The following is a 24,345-nucleotide window of genomic DNA, read 5'->3' as shown; positions in this document are numbered from 1 at the left end:
ACTGATGTGTTCTACTAATATTGCTGCATTCCCTCAATCTGCATTTACATGTATATTAAGGTGAACTAGTCCTTTAACCTTTGGTGCCTTGTTTGTTTCGAGACCAGATATGACAAGCAGTTCCTGACTCCAAGCAAAAGAATTCTGTTCCAATCAATCAAACATATCAAGCTGATGCTGAGAGGTATCACAGGAAAACCCTTTTATGACCGCCCATTTTACCCTGTTATAACAAGGAACCGGTAACTCATTGTCAACTTGTAAGTTAAGAAACAGACCAGCTAAATACGGTGTGGAAACTCGGGACTGCCAGATTCTCCTGGTTAAAAGTAGCACCTTGTGGCAAGAGAGCTTATCAACATGTATATGTATAAAAAAAAAATTCCCTGTACACTGCAGAGTAGAATGAGTGGTTCATACAGTACAATACAACCTTTCAAGACCAATGGGTGCAGAGAATGTTTTGTCAGCTGGGCATCCATATGATCCCCCCTCATCCCATCAGTGCCGCAATCACGGCGAAATTTGGCACGTGTGACACCCACGTTATAATACACAAGACTTGAAATTTTTTGAAACTACTAATTTCTAATTTTGATCAATTAACAAAGAACATTCCATCAACAAAGAACATATCATTTGGGGACTTTGAGAGCGGGAGAATTGCACATACCAAGTTTGTCACATCAAATTTTAGACAAAAGACAAATACATTGTATCTCTCCATTTCAAAAAAAAAAAAAAAAAAAAAAAAAAAATATATATATATATATATATATATATATATATATATATTTTTTTTTTTTTTTAATGGGGGGGGGGGGGGGAGATACTTGAAATCCTAAAACAAACAAATTGACAGGTCTGTGGAGAGGGGGTCTCTATGGACAGTTACTGATATTTGAACTCTGCTGTTTTATGCCAACTACATGTATGAACCAGAAAGGTTTGCTTGCACTTGGCAAAGTCGTTTGAGTGGTATCTTCTTGTTCTCCACCAATAAATATTCTCCTGTTCTACCAACAATCCCCAGGCATGGAGTTAATAAGACAAGAACTCAGCGGGCACTGTTGTGCCGTCTTGATCTGATGTCTGGATGTAGACACACAGGATGACTGGGAAGATGCTGACTTTCCTCTCTGTTGCCATGGTGATTGGTCTTCTTAGATGGTCCTTAAGACTTGTTACCCCCTGTACATGGGTTCCTAGAGATGTAGCGAACAAGGAATTGAAAAAATAAATGCATAAAGTAATCACTCAATACAAGTTAAAAGCACTGGTATTATAATATTGGACAGCACATCTCAATTTCTAACCGTTCCTTTTTTTAATTTCTTTTGCAAAGGGATCATGATTATTGATGAAATATAATGTGTATCTATTTTTCCCCCTTCTGTTTCATCTGATCTGTGCAGCCAAAATACAACAACAAACAAACAAGACAATGATTTTGGTATCCAAAGTTTCATCAATGAAATCTAGGCCTTAACACCACTTAGGCTTCTAATCTGATCTTGGGCACACGATGACATTACGGAGAATGCTTACTGCCAGCTGATGCCTGCTTGGGGGGGACCCTTGGGCCCCAACTTTATTTTTTTATTTTTTGGACAATACACAGGAATACATACAGTGTGACCACTTTGGCCCTCACACACATTTTTCACCACGGAAAAAGCATAAAATGTGGTTAAGCTTTTGATGTTTGTTAGCGGATGAAGGAAGGGAACATTTTTTGTTGTTGCTGGTTTTTTTTTTGCTTGTCAGCTGAAGAAACCCGGAAAAGGATCAGAAAGTTGCGCTGAAGACCCTTTTTTTCCCCACTTGTTAGCTGATAAAACCCATAAGTGGCACCAGAAAATATAAAGTGGGTTCCCCCCCCCCCCTCCACACTTTTCAAAACGTGGCACCCACCATTACATTTGCACTGTCAGCAAGTGTTGGAGTGCAAACAGGAAATGTAATGTGTTCATTGGATGAGGTTGCTTAGGTGTCGAATGTGTCAGCCTTTAACTCATTTCTTTGGATGGTGAATACAAATGCAATTTGATTGGTTCAGAGGGAGACAGAGGGCGGCATGTAACTTACAGGGCTACCATCATTGGATCATTGGATGCACACATCCAAAATTAAGGAGTATCCAGAATGCATTTAGGGAGATATGTGTAGTTGTACATTACATGCATTATTAACATAATTGTGAATCAGAAAGACATACATGTGAAGCACTGGTTAACACTGTCTCACCTGTTGGAGGTGATTTGCCTAACTGAAATAATCCATCAGCAACAAGTGTCTTCATCCACGGGATGTTTGTCACCATCTCGAACTTGTCACCTTATTACAAGAAACAAATGTTATATTAGAGAATGCTTAGCTGAGGTCGAGAGTGGAAAGCCAGCCATACAAAGTGGCAAATGTAAAATATACAAGTGCAAACCACAAAAGTAACTGATCACATTTTCATCAATAGACCAAATTCATCTGTGATACAACAGTCATCTAATGTACAAAAAAACATAAAGAGTAAAATCATCTTCTCGAATTTACAAATTTTGGAGCTACAAGTAACTGCAGAATCCAAATGCTTCAAAATGAAGATGTCAACTTTAAGACATTTAAATGTCATATATGAATTCAACATCAAGATGTGGAGTGGAAAAAACAAATATTTACAATTCAGTGTTCCCACTCGCATGCATTATTATCTTATTATCTTTTTTTGACTTTACATAAATAGGGAGCCAGCAATGTATGTATGAATTAAGCAGTCTGATCTGGATAATGCTAGCCCCAGTTTTCCTAATTTGTATGCATGATAACAAGATAATATTCATACTTTTGACCTGATAGACTCTCAAGTCTACAAAAATCTGTGATAAAATATGCACAAAATCAGAAGTGATTGAATCGATACTAAATATTGTGTATATAAAAAAAACCCAACAAATTATAGACCAACGACACAATGACTGCCATAAAAGCACAAAAATCGGAAAAAGAAAGGAAGGTGTAAACTTGTCTCTTCATAGTAATATTAGAAAGAAAAATGTCTAAAATCCCAGGCTTCTGTACATCTGTCTCACCATGAATTCTCTGTACAGTGGGCATTCTCCTTTCCCGCTCTTCATCCAGTTCTTCATTCTCCGGTCTCCATGCTTCGTCCAAGACTTTGTCATCCAGCAGATTCCTGTCGAGATCAAGTAAAGGATTATATCATGTTGATGGAGATTGATGATGATGATAATGATGATGATGAAGATGATAATGATAATGATGATGATGAAGATGATAATGATAATGATGATGATGTTGTCAATGATGATGATGATGATGATAGAGAGGGGAAGAAGAAGATAAAGAAGAGAAACATAGCAGTGGTGATATGACATTGATAATGGAAAAGGTGCACATGGTATTGATTTCAAACTTGCCTTCATTAATCGTTCTTAACAATTCAATGCAGGTTGCATAAACAGACAATAGGTAAAAAATAAGATGCAGGAGCCATAATAATAGGCACTTTTGTTAGCATTACTGGCATAACATATGGAACAGGCTTCTATTTGCTAATGATATTTTCCTGGTACACACATTAGAAATGATAACAACAATGATGGATTCCACCTTCAATTCACTCAAAGCCTCCCACAATATCTGCCTGCATTTTATTCATAAAGATAAATAAGAATTCATTGTGCATCAATGATAATTCATTCATCCTCCATTTCATTCCTCTTTATTTTACATAAAACTTGTAAGACGTAGGACGAGTGTGATACGATGATGATAAGTGGAGGGGTCATTGAGAGCTGGCAGGCCAAGAGAAATTGGCCCAATACAGTCATGTTAACATACAATACTGCACTGTGAAAGCTACAAATTGTAAATCTATCAATGAAGTATTTCTGTTACATAGTGGATGATGAAAAAAAAAGTTCACTGACCTATTGAGTTCACTTAGACTGTGCATCCAATCCTGTAGGGCTGTACCATGGTGGGTCTGTGGGGGAGTGACCTTGTCAATGACAAACAACACATGACTATTCAGGTAGGCAAGGCTGCCACAGAGCTCCCTCTCTAGTTCATCAGCTGTCATCTGGAAGTAAATTGTGACGGGGACAGTGAAATATCAAACATTATCTGGGAGGACAAGAGGCTATTGACCAGTACGGGGAGGGGCAGGGAGAAAGAGAAGGGGGAGGTCTGGGGTGGGACTGGGATAGACTGATGCTGACTTTTGAGGATGGGAAAAATCACCAAATGTAATTACCCAGTGGATAAAAAGGAATTCAAGGTGATTATTGCGTATTATACTTAATAATGTACAGTGTAAGTTTGAGGATGAGGAATAATACTTTGGGTTGTACTTTAAACCCTACATGTATGATGAATATTAAAATCATACCTTTATTAAACATGACATTTACACTTGTCTCATTACTTTAAACACACATGACATGCAACATGCCATCAGTATTTGCCCTTTCAAGTAGCAATACATTACAAATGACCAGACCAACTTTACATAATATACAATGCATTCCATTTGGATGCCAACAAAACAAAAACAAAGAAACAATACAGGTATATTGATAGGCAAATTCTAATGCCATTGGAGTCAGAAAGAGAGAGATAAACTGAGAACATGTGGTGATCTAAAATAATGTCATCACCAAGTCCCATAAACCATTACATCAGAATATCATGTACGCATAAATTACACTCTCTCTCAGACTTCAGACTCCCATTGTGGATCAGAACACTGACAGACAATGAATAATCAACGCATTTCATTGGTCACACTTACATCACACATTGGGCGTAGCCTCAAGAAACGGTTAGCTGGCGGACATGAGAGCATCTCGCCCAGAAGGAATGCCTCTTGCATCTTGGCACACTGCTCGAACTGCATCCGTGTCACGTTGTTGGCCTGTGACAGCTGAAGTTGTTTGAAGATTGGGAGATTGTGACCTTGGAACATGGAAATAAGAGAGGAAAATTTGAGGAAATGAAACATCTCAGCAAATTGCAGTGGTCCTGCAATTGTTTCGTCTTTATTTCTTTCTTTTCTGAACCCAAAATTTTTAACTGATTGATATATGTGACAATTTTTATGATGGAACAAAAGAATTTGAATACGGGGATAATTCAGTAATTTTAAATCTGTCAAAACATTACACTTGGCTTGGGAGCAATATCATTTATTGTTTTCGCACCTTTTGGAAAAATCAGTTGTTAATCTGCACCCAAAAATCAATATGCTAATGCTGATATGAGTGTGTTGTTCTGTATACCTTTTCCATGAATTTGAATACAAGTCTATGTGGAAATTTCCCCGGTAGTGAGTTTTATTGTAAGGGTCAAGCCAGCTCTGATACTCAATAATCAATCATATACAATGAATTCTTGCGAAAGCAATTTGAAGACTGCTATTCACCATGCTAATTTCTTTGCATAAATATGAGGATAAGTTCACATTAACTGAAATAGACTGTGGATTCACTCTTTAACCCAAATGTAAAAATGTTTGGTTCCATCCTACATCCAGATGACGTCAATCCTAGTTTGTAATAAAATGCCCTGAATTAACTCTCAATTACGTTCATGAATAAATTCTCCTAAGTATTTCTTTCATGTACCATCACCACCATAACACACTTCAATAAGTCATCCATGCAAGATTCACACACCTCAAGCAGATTTCCATAGAGCAGTAAATGTAAATATTTCAGCCACACCCACTCACCTTGAATGGACTTGAGGTTAGGGCAGCCAGCAAACTGGATGTGTGAGATCCCGCAATCACTGAATGTGGCACTCCTCAGGGTCTGGGAGTGGCAGTAGAACACTAGGACCGGATCTGCCTCCATCACTGGGTCGCTGGTGCTGGTGGCGCGGTCACACATTTGGGGGCGGGGCTCTGGCGCAGGTCGCTTCCCTTGCACACCAATATTTTGACAATTAGGGTCTGGTGGTGATGACTGGTCAGGTTCCTCTGGTGGTGCCGATGTGCTGTCATCATCCATGGCTTCTGCACCATTGCCGTCATCCTCCTCCTCCTCCTCCTCTCCTTCCCTGATATCCTGCATCACTGTTCCGTGGATGGGACATGTTGGCCTGGTAGCCATGGCGGATGTTGATGCATCTTTTACATTGCGCTTGGGTGTGGCACCATAATTCTGTCTCTTGCCATTGGAGAAACTTACACCACTTGTGCTTTGTGCAGAATCCTGAGCATTATTACCTTTGAGGTCTTCTGCTTCTTCCTTAGTTTCCAACCAGGCTGAATTTGAATGTTCCGCTTCAAAATCACCTTCATCACCTGTTCTTATATCATCAGGTGCTGAAAGATCTGTGTCTGTATCCATCTTGTCCTCTGTTTCAGAAGCATAACCAACACCACAGTGTGACTGGCTGCCAGTGACATCATTTCTCTCTCCTTCAGACATTCTTTGAGCTTTTACGTCTTTGTTAGCACCTGTCCCATCGGGGTCACTATGAAGTGAAGACACTGCTTTCCGTTCCGCCGCTGTTGACGATGATGATGCAGTTGGTGCTCCATCTACATCATTGTCAGACACAGTGCTTTCTTGCTTGGATTTAGCTGATGGCACAGGATTTTCATCACCACCAGCATCATGATTGTCTTCCAATGCTTCACCTACAGGACCTGGTGGCTGCACCTGTTGTGGTTCAGCTCCAGCATCTGGAAGTCCTTCATCCTGCTGCCCATGCAACATCTCCTGCATGACCTGCTGGACTACGGGGGGCTGGGGATGCCTTTGGGGTCTGCGCATCTGCAAGGGTTGGCCACGCGGATCATTCCCCAATGGCACACGGACAGGAGGATCCTGCCCTTGCCTTAGCTGGGCCCTGTTTCGCAGCTCTTGCCTTGGAGGGTCTTGGTTGATGGCTGGTACCCCAGCAACTTGGACCTCAGCTTGATTCTGGGGCTGGACATGCTGTCCACCAGGGTTCTGCATCGCCACAAGTGCTGCCGAGACTCCAATGCCAGTTCCTGCACTAAGTCCAACCCTGGAGCAGCCTTTCGGTGGCTTCGGGAACATACGCTCCAGGTGAATATCCTCCAATGATGGAAGCCATTCGATGAAGATGGTGAGTGACTGACGATCATGGAGCTGGATCCCATGGCAATGGTGAAGATGCAGGGATGCTAACTGCGACCAACAGGTGTCTACCGGCTCTGAAGAAATAAGATGGGTGCGTAAATGCACTACAATTATGCAGATGTCTACAAATTCCATTGGATAAAGTCCACACATTTAATTGGTGGGTTGAACCCCATACAGAGGGTGCACTTAATGCTCCAAAATAGCAAAATATGTGTACACAACTACAGTGTTTTGACTACAAGACATTGTCTTTCACAAGAGAGATGAAATGTGTGTTCTTGTTTATCTACTCCATTATGTCCAAAACAAATGTAGGATGTGTGATTGCTTACCAACATCAAGCCACACCCTTGGATAACGGAGATGCGGGCAGTTATAGACAGTCATTGCGGCCAGATTTGGAAATACCTGGCCCATGGCTTTCATCCCCATGTCTGTCAGGAGGGCAGGGTTTTCTGAGATCTCTGCTAGTCCTCTGCTTGCCAGGTCAGAAGGGCTAAACTTTCCTGCACCAATACAGATAAATAACACAACTGTAGCTGCTGCAAGCAGTGACCAGGGATTTTGTGGGTACTGCACAAACACATGATGTCAAGTCTTTTGTAATAATACAAGTAATACTAATACTGCTTCAGGAAGATATAACTTGACAATGGACAGACACCCCGAAAGTTTACTGCCACTAGCACCATTACTTCAGACAGTAAAATCAACAACACCAAATAATGGTAGTGCTGCCTGTGAAAATAACAGTTCATCATATGACTTATGGGAAACAGATAACAATTGTGTCTGTCCAGTTGGTATGAAGTGCTCTGTGTATAATGGTAAGGAGTATGCAATGACATGCATTACCATATGTACTTGTTACTCAAGGGTATATCAACAAGGGGAAAGTGTTCTATGAAAAAGTACCACACTTGCTTGAAATCCAAACAGACAATGATTTTTCTTACCTGATTGCTAGCAATAGTACCATGTTCATGGAGTCTACAAAGATCACTGCTGGGAAATTAAAATGTATACACTGGGAACCTCCTAAGAGCACTAATACCCTTCATGGAGTATGTTTTCATGTTCTGTTTTGTCATTAGATAACAAGACAAGACTGACATCAAGTCAATGACTTCTGTAATGTAACATTGTAAAGCGCTCCATGTCATAATATTGGTTTCTCCAAGCCATGGTTTCTTTAAAGGGGCATTCCAGACGATTTTCGTAATTTCACATCCCGTAGTACATAAATCAATAGCTCCATGTATAGATTTGTGGAATTTATTGTGGTCCCTGAGCAGAGAAATCAATACTCTGAAAAAATAGAAACAAATTACACTGAACAAAGATGATAACATAGGAGACTCACATATTTGGGAAATGTAGCAATGTAATTCCATTACAATACCACATGCCTAACAAGTTCAACTGTGTAGAATTCATGCATGCCTTCTTCTTTTGTTCTGCTTTCTTGAGCCCCTACTCATGCATTGTTATTGTGAGGCTGTCATGTCATCATCCTTGCTCATTGTGATTTGTTATAAATTTGAAAATTTCACTCCTATTCCTCATCCCAATCACTACAAATTCTGAAACTTGCAACCAGTGTAACCAATTTATAGTTGTTCATATGTAAAAGTCTGAAAATCATCCCTAGTTTCCACAAGACATGTATCAAAAGGGTGTTGATCTCACCAGAGGTGGACCAAGGATCCACAAATCCAAGATGGAGTTGCTTCAGCTGGAAGAATTTGACCTCGACTGCCCTCAATGCCAAGAAGAGGCTGTCCTTGGTGAGGCAGGGCTGGAGGCTGAGTCTCTCCAGGGACTTTGAGGCAGCCAGAAGGAGGTAGCCCAGGTCCTGCTCTGTGCAGTTCTTGCAGCCGCTGATGATGATGGTCTTCAGGCTTTGGAAACCCTGTGTGTGCTCCTGAACAGAACATTCAATTCCATTCAATAATATCGGATTAACAGCAAACAGGTATTGTCTTGTATGCATATATGCATGATATTTAGTTTTACTCTAATTTTACTTTCTTTTACACAGTACTAGCTTTGGCCTTACTTCTTTACAAATACTGCTCTTTTGTTTCGCTGTCGGGTTTGCTTGACTGTTTGTTTGTTCACGGATGAGTGTTTGTTTCTAGTTGCCAAATCACAACTATTCGGCAATGATTTTTATTCATAAAAAACTTTCCTTTTTTATTATTTTATCTGAATTCCTTCATAAAACTTCACATAGAATCATGCAAAGAATCATGCATCTAATTGCATTAGCCTTTTCTCTTGATACTGTTTAGCAGTTGGAGACATCAGACCCAGACATGTATTGTAAATACCACAAGATTACCAAAACTAAATATGACCATGAATATCTTTTTTTTCAACTTTGAGTAATTGGGGGAGAATATCACATAAAATCATATAAACTTCAAGGATATCATTAATTTTATTCAAGACCATTCTATATGCCATATTACAACGGACAAATATACAATATCATGTACATGCCATATACGTGTACTAAAATGTCAACATAGAGTTATCAGCATATATGTCTGTATTGCTTCCATAAAATTAAGTCATAAGTTCAGAGATTTACCTGTGCAGTCTCCTCAACTTTGTGTTGTATCAAACCACCAAGGAACGGCACACGTATTAACTCCAGCCTCTCAAGATTTACGCATCTTGCTAAATTGTCAATCAGGGCAACATACTTCAACGCATTGAGTGGCCCAAAGCAGTTCCTCATCACAAACGTCCGCAAGGAGGGGCAAGTAAAGCTCTGAAATGGCTGTGAGCTAGTCAACTCCACCCAATCCAGGGTGACTTCTTCCAGGACAGGACTCTCAGGCAGTTCAGGAAGAGTCACTCCAGTGAGGTGCAGCTGTCGGATGGAGTAACCCGGGGACAGGAGGAAGTATGGGCGGGCTTCAGGCTCGCAGAAGTCCCCGCGGTTGGCAAAGCATCCCAAGTCCAGCTCGGGCATTTGATCCATCAGTGCTTCTGCCAGGTCCAGGTCGGACACCTCCACCTGGCGGAGGTTGCGGCATCTCTTCAGCTCCCGCAAGATGCCCCGAACCAGCTGGTCTGTGCGGTCAGGATGAAGGTGCAATCCGTGAATTACCTCAATCTGTGGACACTGCTTGAGGATCTTGACGAAGGAGGAGAGGGTGAAATTGCCGGGGATGTGGCCATGCCATTCGTTCTCTGTCATGTCAAACCGCTTCAGGACCTTGAGGTAGGACTGGACAGCCAGCTGGAAGTGCCGGTTCAGTCTCTCCAGTGAGATGATTGTCCTCAGAGGCAGGTAGTCAAATATTCTTTCCAGGAGCTCCAGAGAAAGTTGGCTGATACGGTCGGGCGCCTCCAGCTTTCCTGCACCACGCTGGGAAGGGCCTTCTGATGTGGGAGCCGACATCTCCTGCCTGATAACTTTCTGCCGCTTGCTGCCAGTCTTGGCCTTGGCCTTAGGCATGCTGAGCTCCTGGGTTGTGGCTGTTCAAACAAAAAATTAATTAACTGTTGATGATATATAGAGCTTAAACGCTTAACAGAAGTGTGTTCCATACTTTGTCAATGGGTAAGCATGACATTTTTTCCTGGATTGTAAAACACAGAAAAAGGCTTTTTCGTTTGTTTGTTTTCATTTTCTATCTACATAAGATGGCTGGATAGCCCATATTCAGCTTTACTACAAAGTAGCTGGTCTGCTATAAGGGCTCTAGTTGTACACATAAGTACAGTGGGTTGAACATTTCACCATGTTATGCACCCTGCTATTCGAAATGAATGAAGTGAGATCTTTCATGCGCATTTAATGTCAGTACCTACTTAGGGTTACTGAAAATGTATGCAGCATACCATGCTCGTGCAAGCTTGTTCATTGCAGATGTTGTGGTGCCCATTGGTGGTTGAAACATGGCAAGTCAGCACTTGCATTTATCCTCTGTACACTTAGTCATTTCATCTGCACACACGAAGATTTTTTTTCTTCTGCATTTACGTTGTATGCTGATACCATTACACTAGAGTTTGCAATTCTTGATTCGTTTTGTGCTTTTTTGGCCATCTTGACTCTTAACAGTGGACAAGAGCCCTATGCGCTTTGGAAATACATCTGTATGACACAGATATCACGTTTTTTAGAACAAAATTTGTGATTTTTGACCAAATTTGGAGTTTTCTGTAGTGAATGACAATACCAGTGTGTGAAATGATGAGATTTGTGTGTGTTGTGTCCCTAGAATCTGCTGACTTGTGATGTATAATGTACTGATGTGCAGTCCGATTCTGGCAGGCGGTTAACATTTGAACAGCTTACTCTAACTCTTGCTTCTTTACATTGTATATAGTATATCGCATTCGATGAATCCTCCATTCTGATTCAGTGATTGGTCCGAGCAAGGTGCAGAAGATACCGGTACTAGATAGTTTTCACTATACAGCATACCGCCCAGCAGGCATATTCTCTGTAGTTTATCAAAATGTGCGTAGGTGTATCTTGTGTGCTTATCTACAAATTATTTGCCTATTCTCCCAGGTTGCTCTCGACTGAGTCACATTTAAAGTCGTCAATTCGAACAGAAAGGGACTATTTAGTATTGGCAGAACCAAACGTTGCACGTTACCTGTTGTCAACACTTCAACTTCACCTGTAAGACTTTAAATTGAAGAAATTTTTCGATTTTAAGATGAAAAATTTATCTGCGATACTACCCCTGTCATGATCCTGAATGCTACAGTGCGCAGCCCAAATAGTACGCTATGCGTTGGGGCTGGTCACAGTTACCTGGGCTGTAGTGTGTGTGGACTGTAAACTTAAAGGACAAATTCACCTTTATAGACATGTGGGTTGAGTGAATGCAGCAAAAGTAGAACACATCAGTGAAAGTTTGGGGAAAATCCAACAATCTGTTCAAAAGTTATGAATTTTTAAAGTGTCTGCGCAATCACTGCTGGATGAGAAGACTACTAACGTCAATTACGGTATGGTCATCACATGTGTGTAATTCTTATGCACTTCCGGGTTGGCGAACTAATATCGGCACTGAATTAGTTCGCCGCCCATAGCCTGCCACATATTATTAGCGTGTGTGTTTATACACACACTTCAATGAAGGGTGCATCGTCCGTCACCGCGTTTGAAAACTTCCCTTAGTCTGCAACCTGAAATCCATTCTATTCGAAAATCAAAAACATCCTCGCATTAAAGGACAAGTTCACCTTCATATACATGTGGATTAATTGAAGGCGACAATGTTAGTAGGACACATCAGTGAAAGTTTGGGGAAATGCGACAATCCGTTCAAAAGTTATGAAATTTTAAAATATCTGTGCAATCACTGCTGGAGGAGAAGACTACTACATTGTCTGATGTCACATGCATACAACGATATACACATGTAAGGAAAATAAAAAGAGAATTTCACCAAACTTGACTTTTTGAATAAAGTGCACATTTCCTTGACATGTTACGGTACTGACTTATGTTAGGGGTAATATTATTCCCCCTGACTTCTGAAAGAGAAAAGTCGAGTGTTCTTTTTTTATGTGAGAAAAGTGAGAATATCTTGAATTTTCTTTATACTTTCTTTATATAGTTGTACTCATATGACATCACAAGCTATAGTAGTCTTCTCATACAGCCGTGACTGAGCAGAAACTTTAAAAATTCATAACTTTTGAACGGATTGTCCGATTTTTCTCAAACTATCGTTAATGTGTTCTACTAATAGCGCTGCATTTACCCAACCCACATGTCTATGAAGGTGAACTTGTCCTTTAAAAATGGTTTTATCACCTCTTACATATGTTTAGATATATTTTGATTACAATTATTTGTGTTTTTACGGAGGAAAAAGTTGAATTACGAATGCATTTTGAGAGTGATGAAAATCCGTCCCCCAAGCTGATCTCCGATCGCGGTGCGCGTTTACATACTATGTAAATGTCTGGTGACCTTACCGCAGTGGCGACCATACGGTAATTGACGTTACGGCGTATGATGTGACGTGGCGTAAATACTCAATCATGAGTGATACACGCTATCAAAACCAAAACAACAACAAGTCAGATGAGTACAACGATATAAGGAAAATAAAAAGAGAATTTCACAAAACTTTTTGAAGATAGTGCATATTTTTTCAACTTGTTACTGACGTATATCAAGGATAATATCATTACCCCTACCTTCTAAAACAAGAGAAAAGTCTAGTGACATTTTTGTTATGCGAGAAAAGTGAAAATATGTTGATTTTTCTTTATATTTTCTTTATATCATTGTAGGCCTACACATGTGACACAAGCTATGCCTATAGTATGGTAGTCTTCTCATCCAGGCGTGACTGAGCAGAAACTTGCTAAAAAATTCGTAACATTTGAACGGATTATCCAATTTTCCTCAAACTTTCACTGATGTGTTCTACTAATATCGCTGCATTCACTCAACCCACATGTCTATATGAAGGTGAACTTGTCCCTTAACTTAAGTGTAGGTCTACCACCTGACCACTGCACAGATCTAGTGTAGTGTCACGAGGCTCTGCTAGTCTACAGTGCTAGGCCTACATTGACCGACAAGTCTGTCTAATTCTGCGAAAAACTTCTTATTTAAAATAATGACATTTGCTGAGTCAGTTTTTCGCTTCTTTAGACAGACACCATTGATACTATTGATACATAGAAGCAAAAAACTGACCCAGCAAATGTCATTATTATAAATGAGAAGTTTTTCGCGGAATTACCATTAGACAGACTTGTCGGTCAAGGCCTAGACTACAGTACAAATATTACATCAGTACACGTAGCTCCTACAATAACCCCGGTGCGCTGCGCTCCTTAACACAGTTATGCTGTGGAAGCAAACGCTCTACGTTCGCGTTGGGGCTGGTCGCAGTTAACTAACACCGTCAGGCCTATTTTACTCCTAACACCGTTATACAAGGCTAGATCTAGATAGGGCCTACAATAAATGTAACACACGACGCTAACGCCATTCGACGCACGTCGGACTACGGTACCATCCATTAGTTAAAAGGCAAGTTAAAAAGGACACTGTCTTGGTTTGGAAGAGTCATACAAGAGATACTAGGAACGGTTCCACATTCGGGAAAGAAGTTTTATATCAGCATACCGAATGAAAGTGTATCCTGTCAAGTCTTTTACTAGTAACTCCGATGCTTATCCCCGACTAACTGCAAGTGGTGGACGTCGACGTACCACGAAAGATGCATGCTGCCCTCATAAGTCCAGCGTTGGTACATGTTCATGTTTTCAGGGGAGGTGACAACACGTTACACTATTGAAATAAATGAACGCTGCTTTCCGTTTCCCCATAGGCCATGCATGCATGCCCGTTAAGTACCCACGTCAGCTAGCTAGCTAGGATCGGTCGTCGCCGTGCGGCGGGTGAAGAGCTGAGCTGAACGTACAACATTAAACGTGATCGGAAATCATGCTAGCAGTTTATCAGACAATTTGATACGATGGCAATGAATTTTATTTCCGAAGCAGATAATTCATTTTTCGCAGACAACTTGTTATCATCAGAAGATTGGGGTAAGTACCATACCAGTGTACCGGTACAGTAATAAACAGGAATATGCCATCACATCATCTCGGAACAACATGTTCTCATCTCACCCCACACACTCCTTCCTGGTGGTAGTGAGTGGTAAATTTTACGGTAAATTTACTCTAGAATATGACAGAGTATAATTGCAATGCGATTCAAAAATACTACAGCATCGACAATGCATGTTTATTGTTTTACACTTGTATATTTAATTGTAACGTTAACTCTCGACGTTCGTCAACAAAGCCTCCTCTTGACGGACAGATTTTCCTGTCTAACGATGAACGTTACTGCTATAGCCAGCAATTGCTGACAACACTCAACACAGCAGACTGTGTCAGAGACAGAGATGCTAGTACAAGAATCATTCATGGTTCAGTCTTCAACCACAAGAATTATGTTGAATCAACAGTATAAAGGGAGGAAGAATAGGAAGTGATTTTATTCTTAATTTGCGTGAATGCATGTGGCAGTTTCATAAATTTTGGTTATTGTTTTTAATAATTCTCCTACTCCCTAGCGATTCCTGCTGTATGTTGTGTACGCAGTAAGCAGCATGTCCACTCGATCAACACAGCGCAAACCCAGCTCAGATCCCAAGAATGCACAATTCATGTCTCGGCAGAACCACAGAGCAAATAAATAGCTCTTCGGCAGAACCTACCGAGATGCAAGAATGCCCGCTGCTCCACCATTGCCACTCACTCCCGATTGCTCAAAAAATATCAACATCTTGACTATCGCAGTGCAATCCCAGCAGCATGGAGAGCTAAAAATCTTCCTCTCTCAGGCTCCCTCCTCTCCGCCGTGGGCGTGCAGGTCTTATCTCATTGCTGATTCGATTGGCTGAGTTAGTGAGCTGAGGCACTTCATTGGCCATCATGTGTCTCACTAGTCTTCCTGACAGCACAGCGCACATGGCCACTGTATTCAAGCTATCTCACTCTCATGATTTATGACCGGTTTGTACACTAAAACAGCCTCGCTGTACACCGCTGAAGCATCGGATAGATAGGTCATTTGCCATGGAAAGCTAGCATTCTACACATTGATCAATGCACTTCAGACATTCTCACACATACAGACTGTATGGTAACCCTACTACATATCGACCGCCCTTATTGAAACTGACTGCGTAGTATTGGCGCACAGAACGCTAAGTACGCACTTCACTGCGCGCAGAGCGCATAAAAATGGATTGGCTTTGACTGTTGATGAGGATGGTGTGGGAAAACGCAAAAATTCACTGTTCATTAATGGTTTAAATCAAGGACAAAATTTCGAATGATAATTTTCACTGAATCGTAATGTAATGTGTAGATGGAAGTTTCTAAAAAGCTTTGAGTACAACACGGTGTTCAATACAACTCGGTTTGCGTGCATTGTCAATGCAAAAACAGCGGTCGATCTCAATGAGGAGCGTTACTGCGGGGAGCTGAAACGAGGCCACGCAAGTTCAACGGCGATATTTTTGCACTGAAATTTTGAATCGAAAAGGGAACAACAGCATTTGATAGTGCTTGATTTTCTCAATCACGTAGGTCAAGTTTTTACATGAATTTCAGTGTTAAATATTCTTATCAAGCAAATAAACATTAGGCGGTCGATGAGAAGTAGGTCCAACCGATACATTGCACACACTCGCACATGGTATAAAAGTAGGATCAAAACACAGATAAATCACTCCAGAACTCATAAAGATATGACAAGAGAACAAACAAAATATGCATGTGCAACGAAAACTAATCTCGTTGACATATTCCTGGAGCAAACTGCCAGAAAATTCCATAAGGAAGGGCCAAAAGGAAATTTACATCTATTTTCAACAAACAAACAAATAAAAAAAAAAACATGGAGGAGTACTTGGTATCAACATAAACAAGCTTATCAGTGGAAGAAAGCAATGATGTCATTTTTGAAAGGCATTATGGGAGGACAACTGCGCCAATGAGGAAAAACCTTTCATAGTTGAAATCGATAGCAAGCCAATCAACCGAGACTAGTTTGTCGTCGTCTGCTACATGTAATTTCCGTACATGCCTTTTATTTTGTACACTCAAAGGCATGTACACTGTAAATTTTTATGGAAATTGCGTACATGTAGCAAGCTGAAAGGAATAGAAAAGAAAAATTAAATCTTCTTCTCTAGAACCTAAAGTGAAAGCAAAGCTGATACTATGGGTGAGTGAGTACATTGATGACTGTAAGTCCCAGTTTGTTCATTGCAGATCCAGGGGTGCCCCCCTTCCCCTTCGAGTCGGGGGGGGGGGGGGGATCCAAATGCAGACCTTGGTTATGTTTTTATTACTCTTGGTTTGTCTGTCCATGTGCAAAATAACTCAAAAAGAACAGATTTGGATGAAACTTGCAGGGAAGGTCGAGAATGACACAAAAAACAGATGATTAAATTTTGGTAGTGGTTTGGAAATTTGTGTGGATTTTATAAAGATTTTATGAAGGATTTTTGATACTTTGCCAGGTAGGGTCAATGATCTTGGGAGTTCATGCTGCACATTTTTAAGGTTTTCATTCGCACACAAAAGTGCATGCTCTAGTTTCTGCTTGGGTGAGGCGCGCCACGCAACTAAGAGTTTGTGACATATACATTGTACATGATGTAACAAAGGCTTCTATGTTGGGCAATCAAGCGATTTTTCAGCATGCATACGGAAATCACTAATCTCTACATGTACTAATATATGGAAGAGCAAGATCATCACTGGAAAGTAGCTACTGGGCGGAGATCTGCGCTGTCAGAGTGCTTTTCTATCAAATTTCATAGCTTCATGTGTTGCCTGAAATATTGATACACAGTGTAAGACTTCAACACTACACTTCATACCAATGCTGCTGCTTTTTTTTTTACACGATTATCTTCAAGTTTTGTACTTTGATGATTAGCTTGAAGTTTAGCTCCATATACAACGTATAATGCACTAAAAAGTTAGCAATCTTTCAGATCAGTCGATGATTAGAGCTAGGTACAAGAATTCTTATTTATATGATGTATCTTCAAGCTTTTTTTTTTTGGGGGGGGGGGGGGAGAAGGATGGTCTCCACTTGTGGTTTCAAGTTGTGTTGATGCCATCATCAACAAACATGAAAGTTACACCCCAGCATACAATCTCTAGCTGTGAACTCCATTCCCCCTAACTGTACTATACTGTAAAAGTGGATATTTTCACGCGACTAATTTTTCGCGCTTCGCCGGGTGAGAAGAGTTTCACGTGTTTTTAATTCCGCGGAATCAAGACATCACGCACAGGAACATATGGCAAGCAAAAATATTCGCGTGCTTTTATCCTCGCGCTAGCTTCTGGTTGCGCGAAATTCGCGAAAATTTCAACACCGCGAAAATTTCCACTTTTACAGTAGCATTAGCTTCCAGGTCAACCTTCAATGTGTGCAGCACACTAGTGTGCACTTTACAAATACAGTCAAACCTGTCTGTAGCAGCCACCCAAGGGAGACAGAAAAAGTGGCCATTAGAGACAGGTGGCCACTATAGACAGGTAGTATAACTTTGTGTGCATTGCTTACATGTACATACACTGTATCATCGTTGTATCCTTACAGTTTATACGTATGTACTTAATTTGTATAGTGTGCACGTACACTGTATGCACACACCGTGTGTGTCATGCGTTTAAATGCCGGTATACATTGTATATTGTTGCACAGTAGTATGTGTATTGTCATGAAGAAAGCTTAACACTAAAATAGTGCATTATCATGACTAATTGATGGATGAATGCAGCGGTGGCGACCACTGAACGTTGCCCACACGGCTATAAAGCAGAAAAACACGCTGAATTATCGACTCGACTACAGCTCCATTAGGGTTTGGGCCGCTATAGACAGGTTAAAATCTACCGCGGGTAACAAAATTTGTGGCCACTGGCTGCGTCAGACAGGTGGCCGCTATACATGTACACAGGGTCTTTAACAGGGCTTTTCTCTTAGAGGGATTTTTCAGTGGCCGCTATAGACAGGTAGTCGCTATAGACAGGTGGCCGCTAAGACAGGTTTTACTGTACATGTATGTACACATGGATCGTCGAACATTATCAGATTTATTGCTGGCACCATTAATTGCATGTGTACACTGTATGTGCTAACTTCTGGTTCTGTAGTGAGTGAGACCCTCGCGGGAAAGTTTAACCTTAAAGTAGGTGTCGTGTGAACACTCATCAGAGTTTGAGGGGTAGTCTCTTGTCCTCTATGATTAGCCATCATTCATGATTAGCTGGGGTATGAATGAACCTGATGTTGTAGTTCAATCCCTGTTCAGAGTCTATTAAAACAAAACTTAAGCCCAACAATGATATTTGTTTTGAATGTGTTCAGAGTCCATTCATAAAATTTGTTTACTTTCTGAAAGTCACCTTTGCTTATCAATCTATCAATATCGTGTAATTTAATTGAATCCATTAATCTTTCAAACCCTGTACTGAAAACATGCAATTACATGATTTATATTAAATGCCACACCAGGTGCAGATTTCACAATGTATTTGGCCATACAGTCTTTGTGGATTCAAAGATGCTACTGTTTATCCGTACTGCAAAACCAGAAATTTTCACATAACATACAATTTGTACTGTACACCTTAATTTGAAGAATTTGGCAAGAGCACTTTGAAATTAAAAGTGCATGCGAGAGCCAGGATTGCCTACTACATGTACAACTGTACAATGCATTAGATGCCAGTGGCATTTTGCAAAAATTTCATGCTGCGAAAAAGCTGTCAGCTTCAATACATGAACATTTCATCCTGCAAATACATTGTATTTTGTGCTTTACAGTACTGAATAATTTTAGCTTTGGTATATAATTTTGGTTTGTTATGTTTGCTTTTTCTTGCTTTTTGAATTCTATACTTTTGACAGAGTAGAAAATTTTAGTGACATTCCAAATGATACAAGAGAATGAATAATGTGATGTTCATCAAATGAACTTTAACAGCGTACACACATTTTTACAGATCAATATGATTACAAAGGACCATCTTTTTCACTCTCAGCCATTTTAAATACAAGTTTAAGGCCAAGTAAAAAAAGATAGTAGTTTCTCGTCCGGGTTTTTTGAGCAAGGCGATGAGGGAGGTCCTTACTATTTGATATCTTACTATTTTTTCGAGGATTGTCAAAATGAAAGTAATATGTGTTTTTCGTCCGGTAATTCTGAGAAAGGTAACGAGAGAGGGCTTTACTATTTTCTATATCCAATTTATGAAATGAAATATCACTCTGGTAGCTGTGTTATGAGAGACCAGGTCCCAAGTGTACGTCTTGCCTGCACTCTGTGCATTTTCAAACAAATAGATTATGTACCATACTTGAAATGAAACTTCATGCATGCGGAAATACATTTGCTTTTTCTTTCCACTACAGATGTCAAGGGAAAATGACCATTTTAATACTGGTATTTTGTGTTGTAATGACATTTCTGATACCAGTGTACTTGCAATTCTGATGTTTTGTGCTATTAAATGAAACAGGTATAAAACATGTCTTTCAACAAAGAATGTACGACTGAAATAAATTCCATGATATTCAAAACACCGCTTTATTCATCATTGGTGTTTGTGACTTTTTGTGTCCACACAGCTGGTGTATCTGCATTTCTTCACAGTACAATTGTAGCACATTCAACTGGAAACTGGCTTGTACAATTGCAGATGGATGTCAAAATAATACTGATGGCATTATAGCATTAAACATTTAAACTAAAGATGTTTCTTCATGTTCTAAAAAGACATTTGATAATCACTCATCATTTGGATGATGAATGATTGTATACCACACTACAGATGATACGACTCACGGCCGTGTCCGTGAATTTACATCGTAAAAAGAAAAGTATCCCGCAGAAATACGAGACAAACTAGAATCCGTGGAAAAGTTATTTATTTTGTAGATACATGTACACCCATTTGATAATTATACATTTGCTGGAAAAGCGCATTCATTTTCTCTTCAAAATAGAACAATATAATCGCCATCAGATGCAACGTTACAGAGCAGAGTGTACGGGCTTCTACACATTCGAATATGTTCATGCGACCAGGGGATGGTGGTACCGGTGACCGACCCTGGAGACAGCTAGCTACAGACACGCACTGCACACTTTGCCAATACGGTGCGGCACGGCCACTGCACCGGCACCGTACCTTCCGACACTGCACACACATGCACATAGTCACAATGACATGAAAATGTATACAAACTCGATACAATCCTCACAAGCATTTGTACAGTACAATTCATCTGCTTGAAATATGAGAAACGGGGAAAAATACGAACAATGCGCGAAATATGCGTGGAATATCAGCGATTGATTGTAAAAATGTTGCCGCTATCGCGTTCACGACGTATCGAGTGCGCTGTACATCACAGCTAGCCCAGGCCCGCCCGCGCCCATCCAACTACAGTTCGACTGCTTTGTGGGTCATTCCTTCTTGCCGAGCTCGCAGTGTGAAATGCATGCGTCACTACAGAAGCTACAGCTGCACTACAGCTATAAAGTAGAGGACGCAAGGCGTAATTAGAAATGGGACATCACGATTGGTAGGTGAATTGTCGATTCTTTTTTCGGCGGCCGAAAAAATAGTAAATATAAAAAAAATCGATGCGGCAACTGAAAATCGATGCGGGCGGGGAGCGGGCTGGGACGAGAATTATGAATTTCTTGGTATTTTCAGCGCCATTTTGAAAATAGTAAATAGTAAAAAAATCGATGCGGCGGCCAAAATCGATGCGCGCGAGGACGAGAAACTGGTTTCTTTTTTACTTGGCCTAATGTTCCTTTGTGAGCAAGAATAGTAAATTGCAGATATTCAAAGTGCTCTGCCCTTACATCTGATTGTGCTACATGTACGTGTAAATTAACCAAAGTTTGTACATGTGCTAGAACACAGTTCACTTCTGAATTGATTTTTTGAAACTGTGAAAATATATGTTTAAAAATTCAGACCTTGCTTGATGTACAATGTACTGTATATCATTTGATGCAAATGCATACAAAGTGTGAAAAGAAATTTTGACATCACACTTTATTTTATTTTGATTTATTTTTAGACCAATGAAGAAGCGAATGTTGATTTCAAATACATTATTTATTTTTTATGTAGTAATTATATAGTCCTTTGGAAAAGCTTTGTCTGTATAGTATTGTTTTGCAAGCATACATCTTAATCTTAATTTGTCTTTAGCTTCCATGAATACTCTCATACAAAGATGTAGCATTATTCTTCATTTACATTTAGACAACTTTATACAAATTTAAAGAATGTGTGGTGGAACTGTTAGGAAGATTAAAATCCATGAAATGATTTAAGCAATCATGAATGTTGAAGTGTTATGTTTTATATTGATTTTAGGAAGAACACATTTAGACAAGAATTGGGATTTATTTTTTCCTTCAAAAAAGTGAAATAAAACTGATCAGATGTAATTGTCCCCGCCGAACAAGTTCGAGCAGGGGACTATGAAACGGGCTCCGTACGTGTGTGTGTCCGTGTGTCCGTCCGTCCGTGTGTCCGTGTGTCCGTGTGTGCGTCCGTGTGTGCGTCCGTGTGTGATCAAAATCTTCAATTTGCTACTTCTCTGTCATTTATGAGCCAATTTTGACTCTGTTTGCTTTATATGATAGCACTACATGGGAGCTTTGAAACTTCTACACAGAATTTCAGTCGTGACCTTTGACCTTGACCTTTGACCTATATTGTACATTTTGCTACAAAATGCTACTCCTTCGCCATTTCTAACCCTATTTCGATTCCGTTTGCTTTATGTGATGGCACTAGGTGAGGGCTTTAAAACTTCTACACAGAATTTTGACCTTTGACTTCTTTGACCTTTGACCTTGATTTTTGACCTGTATTGTACATTTGGCTACAAAATGCTACTCCTTCGCCATTTCTAACCCGATTTCGATTCCGTTTGCTTTATGTGATGGCACTAGGTGAGGGCTTCAAAACTTCTACACAGAATTTTGACCTTTGACTTCTTTGACCTTTGACCTTGATTTTTTGACCTATATTGTACATTTTGCTACAAAATGCTACTCCTTCGCCATTTCTAACCTGATTTCGATTCCGTTTGCTGTATGTGATGGCACTAGGTGAGGGCTTCAACACTTCTACACAGAATTTTGACCTTTGACTTCTTTGACCTTTGACCTTGATTTTTTGACCTGTATTGTACATTTTGTTACAAAGTGCTACTTCCGGCGGGGACATATATTACGCACCGCGTAATTTCTACTTTTCCTTGTTGACAATGAAATTCAAAATCTTAAAATACCTCCTTTATGTGTACATTATAGTAATGAAAGTAATTGTTTTGTCCCTGCTGTGCTTCATAGAGGAGGGGGAAAATGAAGTAATTGTAGGCATTCCATGTGATACAGTACAGCATCTTTTGTTTCATGAATAGGCAGATGAATTATACTTATTTTTATGTCTATCAGATATCACTACGGGAAGGACGCAAACTGCTTTTGCCTCCAGGCATCTTATTATGACAGCTATTGACACGACATCTTGTACTGCATTGAACATACATACTGTATGTGCATTGTACATGTTGATTGTACACGCATAATCCAGTGAGGTATTGGAATGACAACCAATACTGTGGCACTCATTGTGCGACACCGCGTGGTGGCTGCGAGCTAATGAAGGCACCCAAGGCAGTGCCAGGCAGTGATGCGTCGGAAGAAAACAATCAGCCGGATTAGCATTAGGATTTCTATTCATACATATGAATGCCTCAGGGATGATACAGACTTGCAAATTTTTCAATTTCGTCCAAATCCCAGTGGAGGTGAATAGCTGGTTGCACAGTAACATAATACAGTGTGTTTGTATTTTAAACGCGAATGCTGCAACATGTATGATCGACCACAACACAACACACAAAAGTTCCCAACGGCTGGATATATTGCAATTTATAAGAAAAGCGCAGGTTTCCAAAATGGCACGTGAAAAATAGCATGTCATATTTTCATTCAAAGCTGAATGTTTCAAAGCATATCTAGCATTTTATAAGAGTAATGAATGCAGTGTATGCATAGTGCATCGGTGTACATGTACAGTGTATGTAGCATGCATTTATGAAAGTTAATAAAACACAGAACACTGACAGATACATGTCTTCTGATCATGTCCAGATTTTTGCACCCCTGTCTGCTTTAAGTTAATAAAACACAACTGCTCATCAGACTGGATCACTGTGATGCAGCTGTAGCTGTTCACTGCATAAAAATGTACATTGTATTACAATTGTATATATGGTAAAACTACCGGTACCTATGTGTATCAATGGATTACAGTGTGTACCGGTATGTCTCTTCGTCAGTAGACTTTCACCGAGAATACTATCCTGAAGAAGATTATCCATACCAATGGTACTTCATGTAGCTCTGTACAGTCATTAATAGACAAGATGAATGACGATATTATGAATTGTGATAGATACAATGTACAGTATTTATGCTTCACTTCATCAAATAGTTGTGACTTACTATAATGTATACTCTGTCATGTTATTTAAACAAAAGAAAAATAATAAGTTCAATGTTGTATGATGTATTTCTCCAGGAGATCCTGAAAGGGGGTTCTATGGTGGCAGCAA

At 40.0% G+C, this 24,345-nt stretch overlaps 1 protein-coding gene across 1 annotated transcript; it reads right to left on the bottom strand.

Moving 5' to 3' along the window:
- Nucleotides 1-904: 904 nt before the first annotated feature.
- LOC139732966 (F-box only protein 38-like) lies at nt 905-14,344 on the bottom strand. The gene is made up of 10 exons (XM_071643806.1): nt 14,266-14,344; nt 9,733-10,628; nt 8,826-9,060; nt 7,469-7,642; nt 5,750-7,207; nt 4,811-4,974; nt 3,948-4,099; nt 3,087-3,190; nt 2,248-2,337; nt 905-1,205 (listed from the first exon to the last, which is right to left on the bottom strand). The coding sequence occupies exons 2-10, from the start codon at nt 10,606-10,608 to the stop codon at nt 1,042-1,044; spliced, it is 3,417 nt and encodes a 1,138-aa protein (XP_071499907.1). The 5' UTR covers nt 10,609-10,628; nt 14,266-14,344; the 3' UTR covers nt 905-1,041.
- Between the last annotated feature and the right edge of the window lie 10,001 nt (nt 14,345-24,345).

The sequence above is a fragment of the Diadema antillarum genome, unplaced genomic scaffold (assembly GCF_040938485.1).
Source record: "Diadema antillarum isolate AM-2024a unplaced genomic scaffold, OU_Dant_1.0 scf00000024, whole genome shotgun sequence".
NCBI classification, from domain to species: Eukaryota; Metazoa; Echinodermata; class Echinoidea; order Diadematoida; family Diadematidae; genus Diadema; species Diadema antillarum.
Note: the sequence above shows the minus strand (reverse complement) of the source record. Positions and strands in the feature narration are given on the sequence as shown.